The sequence below is a fragment of the Euprymna scolopes genome, chromosome 21, assembly GCF_053919585.1.
Source record: "Euprymna scolopes isolate OS-2025 chromosome 21, ASM5391958v1, whole genome shotgun sequence".
In the NCBI taxonomy this organism is placed as follows: Eukaryota; Metazoa; Mollusca; class Cephalopoda; order Sepiida; family Sepiolidae; genus Euprymna; species Euprymna scolopes.
The window spans coordinates 43,296,933-43,321,144 of record NC_136502.1 but is presented as its reverse complement, the minus strand read 5'-3'; the positions used below and the strand labels follow the sequence as shown (position 1 = coordinate 43,321,144).

The window sequence follows — 24,212 nt, the reverse complement described above, 5'->3', positions numbered from 1 at the left end:
ATGAACCAGAAGAATACCCGTCCCAAGACAGTTAAAATTAATTCCATAGACAGAACAGTTTTTCACCACTCCTACCAAAGTATTCATCGTTGGTTGAAGTATGACGAGGATTCAACTGTCCTTAATACAATAAATCAAATATGATTGTTAACTTTAAATGTATTTCAACTCACAAATCATATTTTTCATTTACCTTTTTTAATTGATCCATTACTTTATATATATACATATTTTTTTTGTGTGGGTTAGGAAGGTTCCTAAGAAAGACTTGGACACGAATATAGTTTAGAAAATATATTTGTATTTAAAAGATAGAATACATATAGTACAAAAGGTTGTAGTACTTAATGCAAATATAGTGTACTACGAATGATTCTCTAGAGCTGTACCTCTCGGTATGTTTATACCGTTATGAGAGTTTATATAGGGTGTATGGATGAGCCTGCACAACAATATTGAACTTTAATATAACTGGATCCAATATACTCTCTTGTTATGAAGACCAAAATGTTAAACAACGCGGTGATTGAATAAATATCGTCACCATGCGTAAGAGTTCCGACTTGTTTCTTTTCATATAATATTTGCGTTTATGTATTTATATATTGACTAGTGGCGGAAGCACCTGGCTTTGCCCGGGTGTAAAATATGTTTAAATATGATATTTTAAATTTTCCAAATTTCGTATATATTATTCAAGAGCCGTAATTTCAAAAGTAAAAAAAAAAAAAAAAAAGTATTTGGGTGCCATCAGCTAGAATCGCATATAAAACCGATGAAAAATTAAAAAAATTAAAAATAAACTAAGATGAATGTACAAAATGTTTAACGATTTTTTTCAATTTTGACGCATTTTTGACCCTTAAAAACTATTTTAACCGACTAAAGACCCATTAATGAACGGCCTGTTAAAAAAAATCCAATCGTTGAGATCCCTAACGCCACTCTGCGACTTTTAGTTTCAGAGGAGATAGAATTTGAAAATATGGTGACAAACAGACATATATCCTTTTATATCTTGAAAATAAATATAATTGATAATTTTTTCTGACTTTTCTCTTTTAAGTGATATGTTTATCTACTTTATTTATTTATATATTGAAATTAAATATAATAGATAATTTTATTGTTTTATTATTTTTATCCTATACTAGCAGTTCATCCAGCCTTTGTTCATAACTTTCCCTTTGTGTGAATACACTTTATGTAAGATTTCAAATGTTTGGACCAAAATTTGTCTGAGTAATTTCGTAGAGACCCAAGAAATTAATTCTTTTCGACTTTGACCCCAATTTTGACCCCTTAACATTTATTACTTTGGTCTCAAATAAAAATACTAAATTTTACCCATGTCCAAGTTACCTACATATAAAATTTCAAGTCTTTAGACCCAAAATTGGCGGAGGAATTTGGTAGAATCTGCAAAGGTCAACTCTTTCAACTTTGACCTTTTGACAGCTAAGTTTTCGCCCCAAAATTGATTAAAATGCTTGCCGACTGTCTGATTACCCGTTATGTATAAATTTCAAATGTTTAGACCCATAATTGGCTGAGTAGTTTGCTAGAGACCGCAAAGGTCAAATCTTTTAAACTTTGGCCCCTTGACAGCTGAAATTTTCGACCCAAACCGATTAAAAAGCTTGCTCTATCTCTGAATACCCTTTATGTAAAATTTCAAATATTTAGACCAAAAACTGTCTGAGTAATTTGGTAGAGACCGCAGAGGTCAAATTTTTTTTTAACTTTGACCCCAATTTTGCCCCCTTAACATTTATTTTTTGGGACTCAAATCAATTAAAAAGTTAGATCCATGTCCAACTTACATTTAAAATTTCAAGTGTTTCGACCCAAAATTGGCGGAGGAGTTTGGTAGAGTTTTCAAAGGTCAAATCGTTGAACTTTGATCCCTTGACAGCCAAATTTCTGTCCCAAAACTGATTAAAAGATTTTCCCAAATCTCAATACCTGTTATGTCAAATCTCAAGTCTCTAGACCGAAAATTGACAGTTATTTGGTAGGGAAATGTACACGTACACACACACACATATTTTCATTTTTATAGATATATAGATTGCAAATAGATATTATTGTTTCATAATTATTTCTGTTAATTTTTTCTAATAAATAGTTTCTTTTTGTACGATTTTTAAGTCGGAATTTTACACATGGTAACGGTATTCATTCAATCACCATGTTGTTCAACTTTTTTGTCTTCATAACAGGAGAGTACAATGAGTGAAACTGCCAAATTATTTTAAGCACTTTACATGTTTTTATATTAGATTTTAATTTACATGCACCTTCTCAATATGATGACTTATTTAGATCCATCTGTTATTTTCTTTTCTTTTTTGTGACAATTTTGTAAGCATATCGTATTATATGGAGCATATCATTGGACGGTAATAAAGCAACAAGGTGTTGGACATTCCTGAATAAAACTTGGTGGACAAATCAAACATAGACTGAAGTTTATTTGTATCAAAAGTAATTAGATTGCATAAAGGTTGTGGATTTTATTAACGATTCAATGGAGAGCATTTTTAGAGGCAGGGGGGGGGTCATTGCATTACTCTCCTTCATCACATGTCTCTATTTTTTTTTCCTTTGAAGATTGTAATGCTGGGTATGGGTCACCCAAACCAGCTGCCAACATTGCCCTGATTTTATTGAAACCAACCGAGAGCTCTTTTTAGTATCATCGTTGTTCCCTTACGTGCAAGTGTCTAGATCACTTTTGCACTTGATTCACCAGGAATATTAGTTAGATAGGACTAAGTTCTTCTTCATAAGCCCTGTGGGAAATATAATAACTTCTGTGATTGATATCTCCCTAAGATTCCAGTTTCTTTTCATATAATACATGATACCTTGATATTTGATCTATGTCTTCCTTTCAGCTCTATTCAGACCCTCCATCATTAGGGACACCCACTTCAACCAAGGTTGCAACTCTTACTTATTCCATATAACTATGCCAGGTTTTCTATCTGTATAAAGTTAGGTATGTGTTATATGTTTGTATGCAGATGCTAATCATCAACTGCATGTCTGTCTTCACTGTTTTAATCCATGTTTTCAGTTGACCGTTTCTGTGCTTCCTCCAGTCAGTAAGTGTTTTTGGGACTATCAATGTTAAATCAAATGATTGGATGGATGGTTTGAAATATTATTTCAATAGAAAAAAAAACGTTGTTTTCAAAATAGGCAATGATCCATGTAGAATCTTGCAATCAGGCCATAGCTTGAAGATGAATTGCAATCAGGCCATAGCTATGAAGATTGGTATGTAATGTTAAGATTGGAAGGCATACAAAGAAGATTAACTAAACTATTAAGTTGGCCCAAAAGTTCATAAACGCTTGCAAAAAATTGAATTTTTATGCAATTTTTAATTGTTTTTTTGCTTTTGCGTTTATATTATTTTAGTGATTTTCATCTTTCTATTCCAAATGGCAATTGATAAAACTGAGCTGAGAGTTTTGATTTATTACTGCTGAAACCAGGAAAGCTGCAGAAAAGATTTGTGCTGCCGAAGATGAAGGAACAATTGCATTTGCAGCGATCTCAAAGTAGTGTAAACGTTTCGATTCTGGTGACATGAGTCTTGAAGATACGCCTCGTTTGGGACGGCCGTTAAAGTTGGATGATGGAGACTTGCAAACCGGGTTGGACATTACGCTTTCACCAAGCACTCGAGAATTGGCTGATGAGCTTGGAGTTGGCAAATTGATAATTCTTCAACACTTAAAGCAACTTGATTTTGTTCACAAAAAAGCCGCTCAAGGCAAGACTTTCTGAAGGACTGCCGATGTCTTGCAAGTGTTTACGAACTTTTGGGACAATCTGATAATAAACAGAATAACAGATTACAGTTATACAGGGAGATTGGAAAAATTAGGATTAACTACTTTACTATGAAGAGAAGAATCAAGAGATGATTCAATTGAAACTTTCAAAATAATTAATGACATCATTAATAATGATGAACATACATACCTCTGACAAGGATGTTATGTTTTTGATCAATTTTGTTGGTTTTGCCTATTTGTTTGTTTGTGTACAGGCTAGCATCCACATCACTTGATCAAAATTTATAATGATCGTATGTTTCTGAATTTTGAGACAAATTTATTCATATTATTTGGATTCTTCAGACTAATATACTCATCTTGACTCTTATTTTCACATTTCAGTCGATGTAACCTCCGACGTGGCATAGCGGATAAAGGACTTGGAAAAATTCAGTTGTAAAAGTTACACTATTTTAAAAGTTGAAGGTTCAATCCTCGTTACAGGAGAGACACTCAAAATACAGTTGCAAATTACTTAGGACTTTTACCCAGTCATGGCTAACAGAACGACAGCATGCTACTCCCGTGGGTTAAATAATGGGTCTTGTTCGAAATTCTGTGCAGATTCCAAAGTTTGACAGAAAGAATTCCTGAATTGGACGAGATACACATGAAGAAGATCGGAGGTTACATCAATTGAAATGTTGTGAAAATAACACTCAAGATGAGAATAATAATGTGAGAAATCTAAATATTAAGTTATAATGATCGGTTAATTAGTTTATGAGTAAATGCGATGCATATAGACATAAATATATAAACATACTTAACTTTATATAAATAAAGATAATAGGTCAATTTAAAAAAATAAATGAAGAATATGATTTAGGAGTTGATTTTGATAATACATTTAATGCTATGAATCATATTTTATCTATTGTATTAAAAAGCAATAACGAAACTGGAATTTGGATGATGTCTATCAATTGATGTCTAATACTTATTTATTAAAATTTCATAAACAATTGGAGGTATCTGAATTTTCACAAAAACTTTCGCCCACTTTTTACGTCTTTTGTATAAAGCTAAATTAAACTAAATATTACCCACTCTTTCACCTAGCAGCTATGTTACAAAATTCATTAATGATGGGTTAATTAGCTTAGGAATGTATTTTTTTTTTTACATGGGGGTCACCACTTATCAAGGCCCAGGAGCCACTCGGGGATAAGGGTTATTGTGTGTACAGTAATCACTGGGATAGTATCGTAGTAATAGTTAGTATTGGGGATTTGATAAGGTGGCATTACTTAAGGGGGCGGTTCATCAGGAATTTGTTTGTGTTGGGACTTGAAGACATCCAAGTTGAATTCGGGGGGGGGGAACAGGCAAGCGGTAGAGAGTTCCACAGCCGTGCAGTTCTAAGAAAGAAGTTTTGTTCATGGAATCTACGTTTTGATTTAGGCACGGATAAAGATCCTGTACATGCAAATATATAAACATATAAACATAATTAACTTAAAAAAAAAAAAAAAAAAACTAAACATGCAATGTAAGCGGTAAGGCATGCGAACACGCATATATTGACGTCAGACAAGATAATGCCATAAAAAACTTTCAATACTTTTTTCGTCAAAAACAGAAAATGGCGGCATCAGGCATAGGAAAACCTGGATCATAAACTGTTGTGGACCGGTAAGGGTGTAGAAGAAAGATACTATTTGGTATTTAGCGGAAACAAAATATATGGAACAGAAAAGCAAATGCAAGAGTGTGTTCATATGCCAGTCCGACGATTTAAATGTGCATAACTTTATCATAATGTAGAGAGACATATTCTTCCAGTCTTCATAATAAATTGAAGAGTTTATTATTGTCTGTAAGGCCACAACATAAACCATGAATGTTGAAGTCATTTATTTACAAAATTTCATTCCAGCTCAGTTTAATTCCACTCTGTTTTTACATAGAGCTGTACTTCCGGTCTGTTAGACTCCATTTTGTAACCGTTAGACTCAATATTTGAAGCATATTTACACATTTGAAACATGTTTTTCTTCCGATTATATGTATAATATGATAAACCCATTACGTTTTAAGGATAAAGACCATATTAAATTCGGTCAACCTCCGGAATAAACAAATTTATCATGACACCATATCTGATATTACTCAGATATAAACAAGATGTAAACGTCTATTTTGTTTTCAATTAACGGAGGGGGGGGGTCGTAAAATACACTTAGATGTGATATTTTAATTTATTTAATTCATATTTATTATGACAGTGCCAATACTCTATTGAAATTATGTTGTACCTGATATATAGTTAAAGTATTCTACCTCTACTATCCCAATAACTCTTATCCATTCTTTCAATGTGACCATACCATCCAAGTCTTCTGTTTTACACCCATTTTCCTATACTGTAATCTTAAACACAGGTCAATATATAACTTCTTGCAAGAAACTCAACAATCTCACTCTACTTTTCATGTAGTTTTTCAACATTTAAACTACATTTTCTGAAATGTGACCGATTTCCTTTGAAAGTCATTTTCTGCAGTTGAGATAAATTTTTATAGACCAGATTCCCTTCCTGACAATAAACTCAGTGAGGTGATGGAGACCAGTGTTTTTACCAAGATACTATCTCTAGGTAATTATTGCCGACCAAGATTACATTTCAGAAATAGTGGTGTTTGTGTGATGTTAAATATGGTGTTATGCTAAACTCGTTCCTTTCAGAGATTTATTTAATCTGTGTGCTGAACGCACCTATAATTCAAAGTAAAATATATTTTTATTTTGTGGCTCGTACATTTGATGCTTGAACAAGGTGTTTTATTTTTATTATAGGACTTGGTAGTCAACGAGATTTTAAACATTATAAGTAAAACAAAGATCGAAATAGAATCTATGAAAGCAAAAATACTGAAACAGAAAACCAAATATAAGTAATTAAGGTAAGCAATTACGTTTCATATTTCACTGACAATATTTATGACTAGCCATACCCGGCCACGTATTGCTGTGGCTCAGTTTGTATAAATGAAAACGCCTCACCACAAAAAAGACAAAATTCCTTTTTTTTTAAGGAGGAATTAGTGTGACAAACTGTTTTTTTTATTATAAAAAAATACACGTAAGTTAATTAATAAAGAAAATAGTTTATGTATTTATTTATTTGCGGACTGTTATCCTCATCTCCTATAGCTGTTGTTTCGCAACAATCTGTGAATACATAAGTAAAGGCGGAATGAAAAGTAGGTAGATGATTTTTTTTTGCTTTTGTGATAGCAATTTATTGTAGCGAGCTGAATTGCAAAACACACGGATACAGAAACTCGCAATAGAAATAATAATTGGAGTGAGAAAAGAAAGAGTGTGTGTGTGTGTGTGTGTGTGAGAGAGAGAGAGAGAGAGGAAATAAAAACTGTTGTAGATAGTGTTGACGTTGTAAAATGTTTTTTTTTCAGCATAAGAATAAATGTAAAAAGCGAGCGGGAGAGAGAGAGAGGAAGAGGGAGAAATACTTTATTATCTCCCTTTCATGCTTTCATTCTCTCTGTTTCACTTGTTACTTCTCTTTTCATGAGAGCGATGAATTAGTAGCACCAGTAGTCGCTATGGTTGCTATGAAATTCAGTCATAAAAAAACATCGCTCACCTCCTTACGTTTTTTACGATTTTGAACACAAGTAAATTCATCATAACTTTTGTTTTACTAAAAGAAAATTGAATTTTTTTTCACAATATAGCTGAGGAGGGGATTTATAAACTGTAATAATTGTTTGAAATTTAGTCGAAAAATGAGTTCTAAATGACTAAAACTGTCACTTAACCATATATTCAAACACTGTAGTATTTGAATGATACAGTAGCGGCCATAATATAAGGAACGGAAACGACAGACACATAAATATGTGTATTATTTAAAAAGTAATGCATGATTAGCAATGAAATTTTTAACCAACTAATACATAAATATTATGCAAAATGACCATATTTTACATACTAGCTTTTTTGCAAATAAATATTAAATGCAACAAAGGAAAAAAGTGACTGGACAAAAGTTAAGAAACAATGTTAATAATTTTCACACAAAAAAAAAAAAAATCATACATATTGCTAAAAGCAACATGACGGAGCTTTTTAACAATAAGTAAAAGTTCATTAATTATTAAAACTTTATTTTTAAGCAGTATAGTAAATTCTACATGCAAAACACCTTTTCTGTAAGAAAAAAAAAACTCATTATCACTAACTGTCAAGAGCGAAAGTGTAAAATGTTTTTGATGTGGGTATGAGACGAATGGATTCGCCAATCGTTTTTATAACCAACGGCTGTGCTAAACAACCAATCAAAACGAAAATCGTCGAATTTTGGATTCAATCAGTTCGCCATTTGCTACGTCACCGACCGCATTTAATTCTTCGCCACCATCTTGGTTACTGATCTGAACTACGCCGCCATCTTCGTTACTGATCTGAATTACGCCGCCATCTTTGTTCAACATAATATCTCAGAACTTAAGAGGTTACCTACGCGACGGACCGCATTTGATTCTTGGTCGCCATATTGGTTACTGATCTGAACTACGCCGCCATCTGTGTTCAACACAATGTCTCAGAACTTAACAGAAAGTAAATTTAAGAAATTTCTAATATTGTTCATAGGTTTAAAAGTGTTGTTTATTGTGTAAACACGTGTATACATATACAAACGTTAATAAAACGATAGATACAAAGCCAAAAACTGGCAGACTTCCAAAAAGATTGCAAAGAGAAGATCAAAGAATTGTTAGAACGTCTACAAATACTGTTTTGAAACTGTTATATCAATTGTCCGTGAATTACATGGTGGGAAAGATAATAAGATATCAAGGAAAACTGTTGCTCACAGGTTAAAAAATACTGGAGTACATGTCTATATTGCAGCTTTGATGTCTCTCATTTTAAAGCAAAACCAAAGGGCTTGCCTGGAATATTCACACGAACATGTTTGGGCTGGTACACAATAAGATACAATTTATTTCACTGACGAGTTCACGATTTATATATTTGCTTTTGATAACAAAACTTATGTACGTCATAGAACAGGTGAAATACTGTCTTTTAATGTGTCAATAAAACTGTTATGTTTGGTCACGATAGTATGATAATGTGGGGAATGATTTCATCTGCTTGAATTTTTCCTGTCATCCACATACATAGCAACATCAATGATGAGATTTATAAAACGCTTCTTCATCATCATGTAGCACCAAGATTATACCATAATCCTCACGAATTTATTGTTATGCAAGACATTGCACCTTGTCTCAAGACTCAGAAAGTTGTGACTTTATTTGAAGAAAAAGAAATCGTTCTAATAAAGTGCCAGCTCAAAGCCCGAGTTGAATCCAATAGAAAATGTTTTAAATAAAATTAGAAAAAGGGCCTGGAATAAAAAAAATAATAAATAAATAAATAAAAAACGAAAAAAGCAGGATCATCTGCTGATTTTTGCAAGAAATTAGTTATATCATGTGCTTGACGATGCTGCAGAAAAGTCATTGAAAATAAAGGGATGCTTACCAAATATTAAATTTTGTTGATATTTTGTTCACAATCAAGTATTAACAAGATCATTCCTTAACTAGTAGTTTATTTCCTTTGCTCCATTTAATTTTTAATTCTAAGAAAACTATTATGTAAAATTTTGTAACTTTGTATAATATTTATGCATTACACCCTAATTTTTATTAGGTAAAACTTCCTTGCAAATCATGCATTACTTTTTAATTAATACACGTATTTGTGTCTTTGTTGCTTTCATTCCTTATATTATAGTCGCTACACTATATAGCACATCACTCAATAAGTCCCAGGCATCACTAAAAAAACAATATTTTGGTAAAATTTTACTAGTCTACTTCTAGCTTGATTTGCTGATTCAAATACCTCTCTAACAAATTTGGTACTCTTTTTTTTGTAAAATAGTTTGTTTTTGGCTTCAAAATATGCTTCTGTTTCCAATATTGCTTCTTTGTTGGAACCAAATCTTTTTCCATAAAAACCTCCATTTGATGTCGTGAAACCATTCGTAAAACACAAGTTATTTTTTTTTTCTGTTGAAAGAAAAGGTATTTATTGCTGCTGACAGGTATTTTCAAAACTAACAGAGTCTGATCGCATTCCTGCTTATCCCTCGCAAAGACATTTAAAAGTTTCTTAATCTGCAGTTATAACCGGTTCACGGTCGTCCGACAATCTTACAAAGGGTTAAAGGATTAGCAAGTCTTTCACATCGACATGCGCTTTCTCTCCTCTTTCTTCTTTTTTTTTTCTTCCTCCAATATCCCAATATCTATATATCCATTTATTTCTGTAACGTCACGCTAGCACCTCAGCTTGATCATTTACATAGGTGTCAGTAACTTCATTACAAGAGTCCGAATAACACATATGAAGCGATTACTTTGCTTAAACTGTATTTTTTTCCATCAGAAAGCATTCAGATATTTCTATTATTTTGAAAAATTACAACAGTAGTGTCACTTAAATAACTGTATTTTGTAAACTAATAACCTGATTGGGTTAAAATTTGAACGTGTACTATTTGAAGGTTAGTACTTTATAAAACTCATATGAACTTTTTTATTTGTGGCATTACCTAAATGTGAGGTTCTGGACTTGCTGAGGTATGTGTCATATAAATAAGAATTCAACCAGTAAAATATTAATTTCTTTTGCATTTGTCAACTTTTCATCTATTTTCCACACATCTTCAATCTCAGACTTTTCAATTTGCTACTTTGGAATGGATCAGTCATTTTGATATTTAATATCTGTTTTATATGCTGGCATGTGTTGGACAGCTTTAGAAATTGACTTCAAAATTTATTTATCTCTAGCCAAGTTTTTATGTATCCCTCTTTCTCTTAAATTTATCCGTATCAATTCCTACCATATTTTCCTATATTTTCTTCTATCAAATGACACTACTACCTTAACTGTTCACTCTCAGACTTTTACTCTCTATGGAATTCTTCCAGTATAAGACACATCTAAGTCCATTTTTTTTAAGCTCTAAAAAGTCAGCAATATAGCCTTCCCAGTTTGAAAACTTTGGAGACCTCTGCTCTAATAGGTAAAGCAAAATAATTCATTTCCATGAATAATTACTGTTATAAATGTTTTGATGGGGGAAAAGTTTCTTTTTCTTTTTGGTAGCATTTATTATTGAAATAATTTTATTATTGAAATAATTAAAGTATTGAAATAATTTTAGTATTAAAATAATTTTAGTATTGAAATAATTTTAGTCACATTACTGTTCTCATAACTGTTATTATCACGTTTTGGTGACATGACTTCCTTTTTTCATTTTGAACTCGAGAATCTGTGTGAGTTTTTGTGGAACGAACTGGATTCGAACTTGAGACACCACTGAATCACTATCACCTCCCAGCCAAAATGATAATTGCTTCCTACCAAAAATACTCTTGATTCACAGATCACTGACACTTTTCACATACTATAAACATAAGTTAACACATTATTGTTTGTTCATTTTCTGCATATATCCTGCATTAACGATTCATTTTTGTGATCTTCTCTTTCTGTTTTCAGTGATCATGTTTAGGTTCCTCACGGCTGGATACAGCTTCCCATTCGAATTTGTTCCATCTTAATTAAAAATTAGTAATTTGATCCATAGTAATTAAGCAAGATTCCCTGAATTTTAATTTTTTATTAAAACTCCTTAAGCTTAATCTTTAAATTGTAAGCACTTTCTAGAATCAGAATCATGTAATGCATTTTAATCAAAATTAAAATAGTATATAACAGCAAAAAAAGTAATGATCTATTTTCTCTTGTGAATCAATACCTCCCCTCTCTCCCTGCTGAGTGATTCGGCCATGCACTGACCAATTAGCTGATGGGGCGCATTGATTCATCTGTATTCTAAGAAACTTTTTTAACCCCTTTTGGGAACTACAGTTAGCCAGCAGAGAGAACTCAACTTGCGAGCAATACAGATCTCTCTCTCTCTCTCTCTCTCTCTCTCTCTCTCTCTCTCTCTCTCTCTCTCTCTCCCTCTCTTACCTGCCACTGTTCAGCCACAACAACTCGTCAACTTTTGCCATAGAAGCTGACGACCCACTGAGTGCTTTGGCATACCAGCCCTCATCGAAGAAAGGCCTTCTTTCTAGCCGATCTACTTTCTATATTGAACTAGTGGGGGTAGGGGGCACCCGGCGTTGCCCAGGTGTTTGGAGGTGTGTGTGTGGGGGTGGGGAGTAAATAAAAACAAAATGGAAAATAAAGAATAATTACCCTGTTTAAATATTATATTAAAAAAAAAACAGCGAACTAAAAGTAGTTCACTATCATTATATCGTGATTTCAATTTTGTAAAAGTACAAAAAAAAAAGAGTTCAAAGCCTTTTTTGTTTGTACAAATTAATCAAAATCGTCCTGAGAGGAGTATTCTTCTAGTGATAAGTAAAGGTGACTTTATCTTGAATTTATAAAACTACACACAGACATGCAAGAGAATCAAATCAAGCAAAGGTTTCAGTGGTCACATGGCTAGAATTACACCGGCAAAGATAAATAGTCACCGATGAAGGTTGAAAAAAAAAAACAACTAAACACTGAAAAAAACTGTTGTTTTAAGAACTTTGTGACGCATTCACTCTTATATCCAATTTCAAAACATAGGATTAATTATAAAGGTTTGTTTTGAAAAATGAACGAATTGGGAGTCTAGGAGGGGTACGGAGAAGAAGAAAAAGGATTTCCATTTGGTGCGAGTTAATCAAATATTGTTTGTGTTATTTTATTTATTTTTTATAGTTTTATTATCATACTAGCCTGGGTGCCCGGCGTTGTCTGGGTGTTTGGAGGTGTGTGTCGAGCAAAAAAAAAAAAAAACTTGTAGTAAGCAGACAGGCTCAGACCGTGACCATCGTCATAGATGGCCTGTCAGCTGAAAAATGACGTCATCGCCATAGGTCCTAGCAAGCAAGATAAGTGGAACACAGACTGTCGATAATGAGCAGACATTTTTTACAGAAAGCGTTAGAAAACTTCAAAATTGGATTAAAAAAGATAAACATGATACTTTGTACTGAAACTCATACAATATTAATAATAAAAATATTAATAATAAAAATATTAATAATAAAAAACGAATTGAAAGGGAGAAAAGTTGTTAAGAGGTTTAAAAAGAAAGGAATACGATTTGATTTGTATGAAACTGAAGTTTATTTAATAGAAATAAATAAAAATGAACAATAAATATTTTTTAAATCAAAAAACAATATTTTAAAAATCAAAACTGAAAAACAAACGATAAATTAGTTTAACTGAAAAACGAACAATAAATTAGTTTAACTGAAAAACGAACAATAAATTGGTTTAACTGAAAAACGAACGATAAATTAGTTTAACTGAAAAACGAACAATAAATTAGTTTAACTGAATAACGAACAATAAATTAGTTTAACTGAATAACAAACAATAAGTTAAAAATTAAATTCAAACAAATGTTAGTATAAACAAAGTTACTAAGGCAGAAATATTTCAAACATTGAATATTAAAACTTTTCAAAAATCTGTTGTAGAATTTAATTAAAAGTTTGAATTTTTCTTTTTCTGATATTTTTTTTTTACTAATATTGTCATTCTCTTTACAACAAAAATCATTTATAAGGGAATTCGATAATCTCCATATCAGCATTTTTTCAATTTGCTGAATAGTGTGACCATCATCACAAGAGTCAACATGAAATAATCGATTTTGATCAGCCAAAATATTTAAAGCTATGTACATGGCTAATTTTCTCTGATGAATCGAATGTAAAAAAGAATCGCATTTTGTAAGTTTGTTTATAATTATATAATTATATAAGACAAAATTATTAGTTATATCATTTGGGTATAGCAGAGAACCTCTGTTAATACCCTGAAAGTAACTGTTTAATTCAGCTATTTCTTCAACAGCCTCTCTCCCGGATATTAAATTTTTTCAGCTATTGCATTTCAGTTTTTTGAAAACTGCATGGCAGCAATAACCTGCTAAGTATAATATAACAGGAAGTACTTCCTTGCATTGATTAACATCATCTTCTATTACATCTATGTTAAATTTATAGACATGTAACTCTTGCTCCCTTGTCATTTCATCCCAGTTAGTTTCTTTTAAATTTTTCAATTCAATAATTCGATTATTAATTGGTAAGCTCAATTTTAAAACTGACAACATTCTGAGTTTTTTTTCACATTCATTCACCTGACGTATCGATATATTATACTGATCTCCACTAAGTTGTCGCGATACTGGCCAAACCTTGGCTCAAGGTTATCTGTCTGAAACTTTCCTGGTAATATATATGCCATGTTCAGTACATTTATACAATATTTAGTCAATTCTAAAATTGCGTAAGTAGTATGGTGCAAAGCAGTATATGTTTCCTTTGTTAACTTACCAGTTCTTCCAAGAATGCTATTCTAAGTTTCTAACCAGTCACAGAACACATTTAGGAAACTATAATTATCACTATTTAATGTAAGTGGATTAGCATATTTATTATGAAGTCGACAACCTTTATATGATGTTTTCACATTCAGTATTGTCCACCAAATATAAAATATTTGAATGTATTCTGCGATTTCTGCATAATTTGGCAAGCATTCCTGTTTTCCTAAGGTTAGCAAACCTTGAATAGTATATTCGTTGAAAATTTGCAAAACCAAATTAACATTTTGCCTTTCAAAAGTAGTCAGAGAAAGAGCGTTTGAAGTCAGCTTATAGCAATATTTCACAAGTGATTGAGATTCTAGGGCATAAAGTTTATGTAAACTAGAAAATGGAACACTTTGGATGTTATCTAATTCATGATTTCCATTATAACAAAACTTTGGGAACATCATGCATTTACGTTCATCTTTTTGGCCAAGCCAATTGTTTCTAATGCATTTTAATATATGCACTAAGTCGAATAAGAAGAAAAGAGGGCTAGACATTCTAACTGAATGGAGATATACAATTGAAAGCTTTGATGGGCTACAAAAGAAAGACATAGCTTTTTTATTTATTGCATTATTATCTGTTATAACAGATAATACCTTAAACCCTATATCTTCTAAGCCAATTATTACACGTTTAATTATGTCAAATAAGTTCTCAGCTAGAAGACATTTAGTTGGCATAACATGCACAACATCCTTATATTGTGAGAATACACTGTTAAGCATAAAAGCAAATGCACTTGTGTCAGGTTCATTGCTGTTGTTAGCTAAGCCAACAATATTACCACCTTTATAATCAAGATAAGGTTTCAGATGTATTTCATCAACAAGTAAAGATACTGTGATGTCATTCTGCATTAGTAACTTGAACTTACTTTTAATATACATGAGAAAATTGTTATCGTGTTATTCAATGACAGGATTCATAGAAGTTGATAAGGTTAATCTTCGAATGGTTGAATAGCATGGTAAAATTACATTTTTAGTGTCTCTTAACAGTCTGTATCCTCTAGGGGAGCAGTTATATAATAAGGAAGAAAATACCATCATTTCACTCGAATAATTAACCTTATTCATTGTCATTATTTTAATTTGTTCATATATGAACTTAATGGCATTAAAATATTGAAATGATTCATCTTGCACTAATAGCAAAAATGATAAGATTAATTTTAATAAAGAACTTATATTAGAAGATTTCATCTCCTGTTCTTCGATGTCCATTTTTTTTATGTTTTCCATCAAAATCTGAAGAGTATTTTCCTCCGTTACATGTTTAGGAATTCTATACTCCCCTATAGCACTCATTTCCACATCACTACAGAATATTCTAACGGGCAAGTCCGGTTCAATCACCATAGACATTTTTATTTTTGGGCATGGGCATCTCTTTATATGGCATATAATGATGGTATTGTCTTGCCTAAAAGAAATCCAATAATTTTTATCTATAAACGTTAATTTTTTTTTTTCTAAATCATCAATATTATGGAAAGTTTTACGTTTCCGTAACTCTAACTCGTCAGCAACACTTTCACATAATGCACGCTTAAGAGCAGAATTTTCTAAACGCATTTTCTTTGCGTTAGGAGACTCTCTAAAAGTGGTTGATGATGATAAATAGGAGGGACAGTTTGGTAATATTCGAGGAATAGCACCATCCTTAAGATAGGGATTTTTTAATTTAACACTAATTGTCTTTCCAGTCCTTTCATCAAATGCTGATGCCTCTCGCTGTATGTCTTCAGGTCGAAAATGAAGTTCACATACCTAAAGAAATAATTTAAAAGAAAATCGTACCATATTTGACTTAATACAAAAAAAAAAAAATAAAATAAAATTACATGACAAAAAACAATAAAATAAAAAAAATAAGGTAAATGTGCAGAATTAGTCCACCCTCGAAAAATCCTTTTAAATTACCACTTACACAGGTTTTCGGGGGTGCTGAAAACGAAAATAACATTGAAAATTACGGCAAACTAGTAGTTTCCAAGATATAAAGAGATGTTAGTTAAAAAAAAAGGGGGGGTGATAATTTAACATAAAACGACCACCCACTTTATGGCCAATTTTTAAAAAAATTTTTACATGGGCAACGAGCAATTTTTTTTTAAAATTACATTTTCACCTGAAACAAGGTGAAGTAGGAATGAACACAACTAAACGTAAAATGAGCACCTACAGTTGACCCCTCTCTCCCCGACAAAAATTCTGTGTACACTTTTTGAAAGGGGGTGCTCATTTTACGTTAAACTGTGTTCATTGTATGTTGACTCCCAACCCCCAACATAAAGGTGGCCATACTCATTTTTCTTCGCTTTTATTTGTTAAAAAGAAAGCGCTAAAAAAAAAAAGAAACGATGGCCATAAAATGGGTGCTCATTTTACGTTAAATTTTTATAGAAAAGTGATCCCCCATTTTTTAAAACTAACATTTCTTCATATCTTGGAAACTACTCGTTTGCCGCAATTTTAAACGTTATTTTCGTTTACAGCGCCACTAGCAGTATCAGAATTTGGGGGGAATTTTTGACAACCCTAACACAAAACTGCAAATAACATATACAAAACTCGTAATTTCTCTGTTTAAAGTGGGTTGTTTATTTTCTTTATGGAATATACTTCCAAAGTAAACTATTAAAATTGTTTAAAAAATAATAGAAATATTATTTTTTTTATTGCCGGCATTTTGTAAACACATTTTTTTAATAAAAAATAATATTTCTATTATTTTTTTAAACAATTTTAATAGTTTATTTTGGAAATATATTCTCCAAAATTCTGACACCTACAGGGCCACGACATTTACCACAAATAATTATTAATAAGCTTTTGGGATAACAAAAACGGTCATAAACTTAAAAAAAAAAAAGTTTAATCTATTTCATGCTGATATAAATATTGCACAGTAAAATAGTTGAACTAAAAAGATAAATGATTTTTATTATTTAAAATTATTTAAACAAGGAATTCTGTTTTCACGATATCGCTTTTATTAAATTGTTAGGTGAAAGTACATAATATTTTCACCATACTCCCCATTTTAAATAAGTTTCTAAATAATAATTTATTACATAACTTAAATTTCATGTAAAATTCATTTTTTATATACATACTTTCATGTTCTAAAAAAATAAATAAATAAAAATAAAAAAGGCACTTTTTCTTTTTCTTTTTTTTTTAAATATCTCAAACATTTTAACACTTACTCTGCTATATTTAGATGGAGTAAAATCCTTTCTTTTAATTGCATTAATCCACTGGTAAATTATTTCCCTTTTTTTTGAGAAATGAAAACACAGTAACTTTTGGTCCATTTTCGTAGTTACTTCGGCATTTTGGAACTATACATCTGGACAGCATGTTTAAATTTATTTAACCCTCCAAAACTTTAAACCAACTTCCGGTTTAGTCATGAGACACGTGACCAAATTTCAACAGACCGATGTTCATGACGTCACTAGACTAAATTATAGTCGTCGCTAGGCCATCATATTATGGTAACCACGCTCAAACCCGTACCGCAATGGAGGAAAGGAACGTGTAAAAAAAAAAAATGTGACGTGTTTACTGTTGCACCCATCGATAAACAGGAAGTGATGTAGGTTTGAATTAAGGCTAGACAAATGAAAAGAGGGTATGACATTTGAAAATATTGGCGAAAAAAACGACCTCTCTGTAGAAAAGTGTCCAGTTGAGGGTGAATGAATTAATGTTTTTGGCCAATTTTTCAATATTTGTCGTCCAAGGGGTTGAGCTTTAAAATGATACTGATCTTGTGAAAATCTGTCACCTCTATCGAAAGTTTTAGGCAAACATACATGATGATTGCAACGTCTTGTCAGATGAGTGCCACTCCCTCAGTCACTGAAAATCCATGAGCCCGAAGATGACCTTTTTTTAAAATTAAATATTTTACTTTTACTTTATATATAAAATGAATGTTAAGATTTGTATTATTTAAGCTACTGCTCTCATCTTTGATTTTATTCTCACAATGTTTCAACTGATGTAATATCCGTACTTCTTCCATGACCACATAGAAATCTAAGTAATTTGCAATTGTATCATCCTTACAAAGGTAGGCTTCTAGCAGGTCATGGCTGACGAAACAAGAGCAAACTACCTCCATCAACATCCCTCATGCATGTCACCATATAATCGGCATGGTGATAGTTATCTGATGACTGCCCAAAGACCACTGACGAAACCACCACCACCACCACCACTACAAGCGACGATTACTGCTATGGCAGGCTCTAGTGGAATGGGAAGAGACACCTTTCATAATACCGTGACGGTACTGGTCGCAATTCCAGCTTAGAGGCTTTTAGCCGTTATTGTGAGGAGGCAGTGTGGCACCACTGTCGAAAGTTTTGTGAGACATATGAACATACATGCATACATACATACATACATTTAAGCAGATTTTTGCCCTTTATATTATAGAAGATGGACAGAAAGAAGTGAATATGAGGACGATTTTTTATTTTTTTACTACACTATATACATATATAAAGCTGAGTTTTTTGTTGCACTTACATTGATATTAAACGCCTACTTTTTCTATTTAAAAATTATTAAAATAATATACTCAGTCATGGATATGCGAGCTACTAAAGAAAGGTTAACTAATTTGCAAATTACTTTCAAAAACGAATTTCATTAATTAATTCATTTTTTAAATATTCCTTATTGGATGATCGGTTTCATTTAACTACTATGCTCAATTTTATTTATGTATATTTTCTACATTCTGCATAATTGTGTAGAATTTAGGATAAAAAAGTTCTAGCAAACGCATATATATATATATCCCAAAACCTCTGGCCTTGATGGAGGGGGAGACTAAAACTTGGGGAAATATCTGATATTTTGTAATTCATATGCAAAACTATGGAAACAAATAACTATGATTGAAATATTTTATGACTGTAAAAAAGTGCGAAAAATAGGCTCCATATGATGGATGATCCCCTTAATGTTCAACCTCAAAAGCAAATGTCACATAGTCCACTACACAATCCAGGTCATTATCTTTCCAACGAGCCTTCATTTGTTAAATTCTGATCAATAGTTGAAATTTGAAACTTATAAAATTGCCAAATAAGGTGGTATAGTGGTATTAGTGGCCTGGCAAGGCCACAGGGGAGACAACCAAGCAAAGAAAAACCCTAAGCAAAATTCATCCTAAAGCAGCAAAACTGAAGATAGTCTCATATCTTCTATGGGATGAAACTACATGAAAATTTGCAGGCTTTTTGAAGATTATAATACTATTCTATGGTTAAAATTTATAGACAATTGGTAAAAAAAATCCTATATTTTCAAACCAATAAAATATGCCCAAATTTGCCTACATTTGTATATATAGTGTCCTGCAAGCCAGCTTCAGTTTTGCTGCTTCGGTTGTCTCCTCTGTGGCCTTGCCAGGCCACTAATATATATATATATATATATATATATATATATATATATATATATATATAAAAGGTGGAACAATAAAATTGTCTCCCTAGAAAAGACTACAGGATTCCATTTTCTGTTTGATGAAAACCTGTTTTCTATGTTTGTTACAGACTATCTACTAGTTGGCCAGTTGTGTACAAATCCCAAGAACGATAGGAGCCTTCCATTATGTCTGAAAGTGATACAATCTCAACAAGCATAATCGAAGATGTGCTGCTCTACAGCTTATGTTCTCTACCAATCCAAGTTATGACAACAGGACCATTTCCAGCATCCTCAATATGCATCACTGGATTGCCAGGAATAACAGGGACATGCCTGGGGTGATGAAAACAAAGTTTCCGGCCATGGTTATGGTCTTTGGTGTGGTTTTAAGTGAGGGCCGCATCATGCCACTTCTCATCTTCGAAGTCGGTTTGAAAGTCAGCACCAAAGTGTACCTGGATGTACTGAAGAGTGGGGTGATCCCCTGGTGCAATCAGATCACCGCTGGCAGACCCTGGATGTGTCAGCAGGACTTGGCGCCAGCCCATGTCCAAGGAGACCCAGGCTTGGCTTCAGAAGAAGTGCCACGACATTGTACTCTTCTCTCACTGCCCCTCCTCCTCCCCCTACCTGAAGCCATTGGACTACTTCGTTTGGTCATACATCAAGAACATCACCAACATGACCTCCCACAACACCAAAATCAGCCTGATCACTACCATCTGTTTAGTATTCACCGAGCTCCTGCCAGCGCTTGTGGAAAAGGCATGTTCCCAGTTCCAGACTCATATCAAGGCAGTGATTAAGACTGAAGGGGGCTTCATTGAATAGATGTCAGCTCTACTACATAATCAAGTTATCTGAATTGATTTTTTCAATAAAAGTTTTAAAATAAATCTGTAGTGTTGTTTTCTTTAGTATGACACTTTTATCATTCCACCCTGTATATATATATATATATAAAACTGACCTTATCTGTGTGTGTGCGGAAAGTTTCTACCAAACTTCTCTCTGAATTTTTGGTCTCCAGACTTGAAACTTAATATATAAGGGATTAGGACCTATGAAACAATTTCAATTTTGTTTTTAGCTTATAAAACTAGCTGCTAAGGAGTCAAAATTGAAAAAAAGAAAAAAAAAAGCAGTTCACCTTGGTAGGAGTAAATCGAATAAAACTGTTACTCTGCTGTTACTTTTTGACATACGCAAAATTAAACATTCATAGCTTAAATTCATTTAATTTTTAATCTTTCATACCTATTTTTCAGTATCTCAGATGGTAATGATGCTGGAGCGATGAATAATGACTAAGGCTAGAGAGCTAAATGTTTTGGCTTTAATTCCAATGGATGACACCCAAGTCATATTATTTTGTTTTATTACTTTTGAAATCATGACTATATATTGGATAATAATCAGTAGAGAATTGACTGTATGAATAAAAAATCTGCATCAATTAAAATATAATATTTATGCATACTTATGCATATTTAACGACCAAGTAATGCAGAGCAACTTCCAAGTATATATAAACTGCGTGTCAAATTATTAACGAGATAACATTGTTTTACCAGTTTCAGAAACTTAGCGGTAGTTTCGTATCAAAGGCTTCGGAAAAGGCTGTGGAATTGTCTTCCGTTTTCCTGCTTTCCGGCTGACTACAATATGGTTGTCTTCAAGTCTAACGTAAATAAGTTCTTGATGAGCCGTTCCATATAAGTTATCAAATTTAACAAATTTTCATTTCTAATGATTATTATATTGTCCAATTTCTACTGTACACTCTTTAATCCTTATCCTTGAGTGGCCTCTTGGCCTTGATAATGTGTTGATACCTATGAAAAAAAAAAAAAGAAAAAGTCCAATGTGAACAAGTTCTAATTGAATCGTCCCCCTAAGTAATCCAAGTTACAAAATTCCCACTGTTTACTATGCTAAAATCACAATGACTAATGTATACCTATTAACCCTTATCCTTGAGTGGCCTCTGGGCCTTGATAAGTGGTGACACCCATGTAAAAAAAAAAAAAAAAAAAAAATGTTGGCAAGGCTGAGCTGTGCGTACTGTGAAATTTTTGTATTGTTCTGTCCAATGTAAACAACTTGCCATAATAGTCGTTGAATCCATAGTATTTAGAGTATGTCAAATGATTAACAAGGCAGTTTGTTTCATCAATAAAATGGGTCGTAAAGGTGGTTTGAGTAATTCTGAAAAAAGTATTATTGCAGAACAACTAGCAAAAGGTAAAACTACCTTCGAAATATTGAAAATGATAGGAAGGTACCATCAAACTGTGAAGAACTTTGTCAATAACCCTAGAAAGATACGTAAGAGAGCTGATAAAGATAAATCTAGAGTTGTTTCACGTCGTTCTCTACTCCAAATTAAACGTGAAGTTGTTAAGAACCCTGGGCAGACAAGTCGAGAAGTCTTTTACTAAGCCGGATTGAAGAATGTCTTAAAAAGTACTCAATGTTGCCTTCTGAAAGAAGTGGCAAAGTTTGTTAAGCCTTGACAAAGCCTCTATTAAAGCAACATCACATACAAAACCTATTGAAAAGGGAAGAGGACAATAGTAAAACGGATTTTTCCAAAGTTTTGTTCACGGATGAAGTGCGTGTCACTCTTGATGGACCAAATGGCTGGAACAAGGGATGGGTCCTAGAAAAACGACATCGTCATCAGTGTTTAAGGCACCAACAAAATGACGGTGGGATAATGATTGGGGCTGGGATTATTGAAGGTACTTTAGTTGGCCCATGGAAAGTCTCAGAAGGTATAAAAAATAACGTCAAATGCTTACATAGCTTTTCTGAAAGAGCACTTTAATCCATGGCTGCAGAAGAAAAGGTTGACGTTCAGAAGAACCATTATTTTTATGCAGGATAATGCTTCTTTGCATGCAGCAAGAAAAAGCAAAGAGTATTTGCGACAACTACGGTTCTCTGGGTTACGGAAGATGGAGTGGCCTGCAAATTCTCCAGATTTGAACCCAAAGTGATGCCTCTATGCAAGTGGACGCCAATTTAAGAGCAAAGATGAGTTGTGGGATGCTCTCAAAGAGGTATCGCGAGGAATAACTGTTGATGAAATCACAAATTTGACTAATTCTGTGGACCAACGTCTTTTACAAGTCATTCACTAAAAAGGATCGCATATCCCCTACTAATTATGTCAATGTAAAAATTGCTATGTAGTTATTGTGTTCTAAACATTTTTCCTAGTTCATTAAATGTTTGAAAATTATTTCAATAAACAAGTTATGTGTATATTGTGTTTTTTCTCAACCTCGTTAATAACTTGACACACTGAAATTTATAGATATTCTTATCTTCTGCCATAGTTTCGCTAATACTGCTTTAAATACTTTTATTTTCTGACTGGAGTAGCTGAATAGTATTGTAAGCATTTTCTCAAAATTTCATGGATTTTTATTAACTCGTTCCTTAAATATTAAAAATGTAAACTCGTTAATAATTTGATACGCAGTGTATATATATATATATATATATATATATATATATATATATATATATATATATAAAGCTGTGTGTGTGTGTGTGTGTGGTCAGAAATAGGATCCTATATGGTTGACTATTTTAAAAAACTGATTAAATATAATGATAGAAGATGTATCGAGACACAGGAATGGGTATGTTTGATCCTGCAGAACAGTAGTTCATTAAAATTGTGGGGTCTGCGTTCGCACCTGGTTCACAAAGTATGGAAATAAAAAATTAAAAAATTAAAAAAAAACGTTTACAAGTGTTTTTGATATACATGTACATAAGAATACTTTGATAAGTATGCTTTAACTTAAATAGGGATGGTATAATAAAATTGTGGGGTCGCGTTCGTGCCTGGCCTCCATAGAATGGAAATAGACACAAACTTTAATAAAGACTTTTCATATCTATCTGCGTAAGTATACTTTGATAATTATGTTTAAGTTTGAAGAAATATGGTATAATAAAATTATGGAGCGTTCGTTCACGCCTGACCTCCATAGAATGGAAATATGTCACAAAGTTTAACAAGGTTTTTTAATATAGATCCACAGAATATTGTGATAAGTGTTTCAGTGTGAACAGGTATGGTATAATAAATTATGGGGTTTATTTATTTTATTTTTACTTTCATCATATTTTGCTTTGGTTTTGATACCCCCAAATTCGAAGCTATCTCTTTACAACCCTTTCTTTTCATAACCTATCATACTTTCATAAATCAGAGTCCATTTTCTGTAGGCTGTTTTTGAACCCAGTTAACGACGGGTACTTAAAATAAAAAATGGTCCTCATATTTACTTCAGGACGTTAAATACATCCCTGAAGAGAACAGTTAGCATATTCCTTATGAAGACAATGAGACTAAACCTTACATATAGAATCCTTATTGTAATTTTAATTAAAATTCATTGCATGATTTTGATTCAA

At 32.4% G+C, this 24,212-nt stretch overlaps 1 protein-coding gene across 6 annotated transcripts in view; it reads left to right on the top strand.

Annotated features, from left to right (window-relative positions):
• The window catches only part of LOC145242166 (uncharacterized), a 252,042-nt gene that overhangs the window by 167,241 nt on the left and 60,589 nt on the right, over nt 1-24,212 (top strand). For 3 of the 6 annotated variants that reach the window (XR_013862661.1, XR_013862662.1, XR_013862663.1), the window contains exon 3: nt 6,654-6,760. The exons of 1 other annotated variant lie outside the window; for it this stretch is intronic. Coding sequence is in view for 1 of the 5 variants with exons in the window: in XM_080105144.1 (XP_079961270.1) it covers nt 6,654-6,755 (102 nt within the window). In the remaining 4 variants the exon portion in view is untranslated. Of the gene's footprint in view, nt 1-6,653; nt 6,761-19,900; nt 21,743-24,212 lie in introns of those variants that run through there. 2 more of the 6 variants (XR_013862664.1, XM_080105144.1) reach the window with 1 other exon arrangement.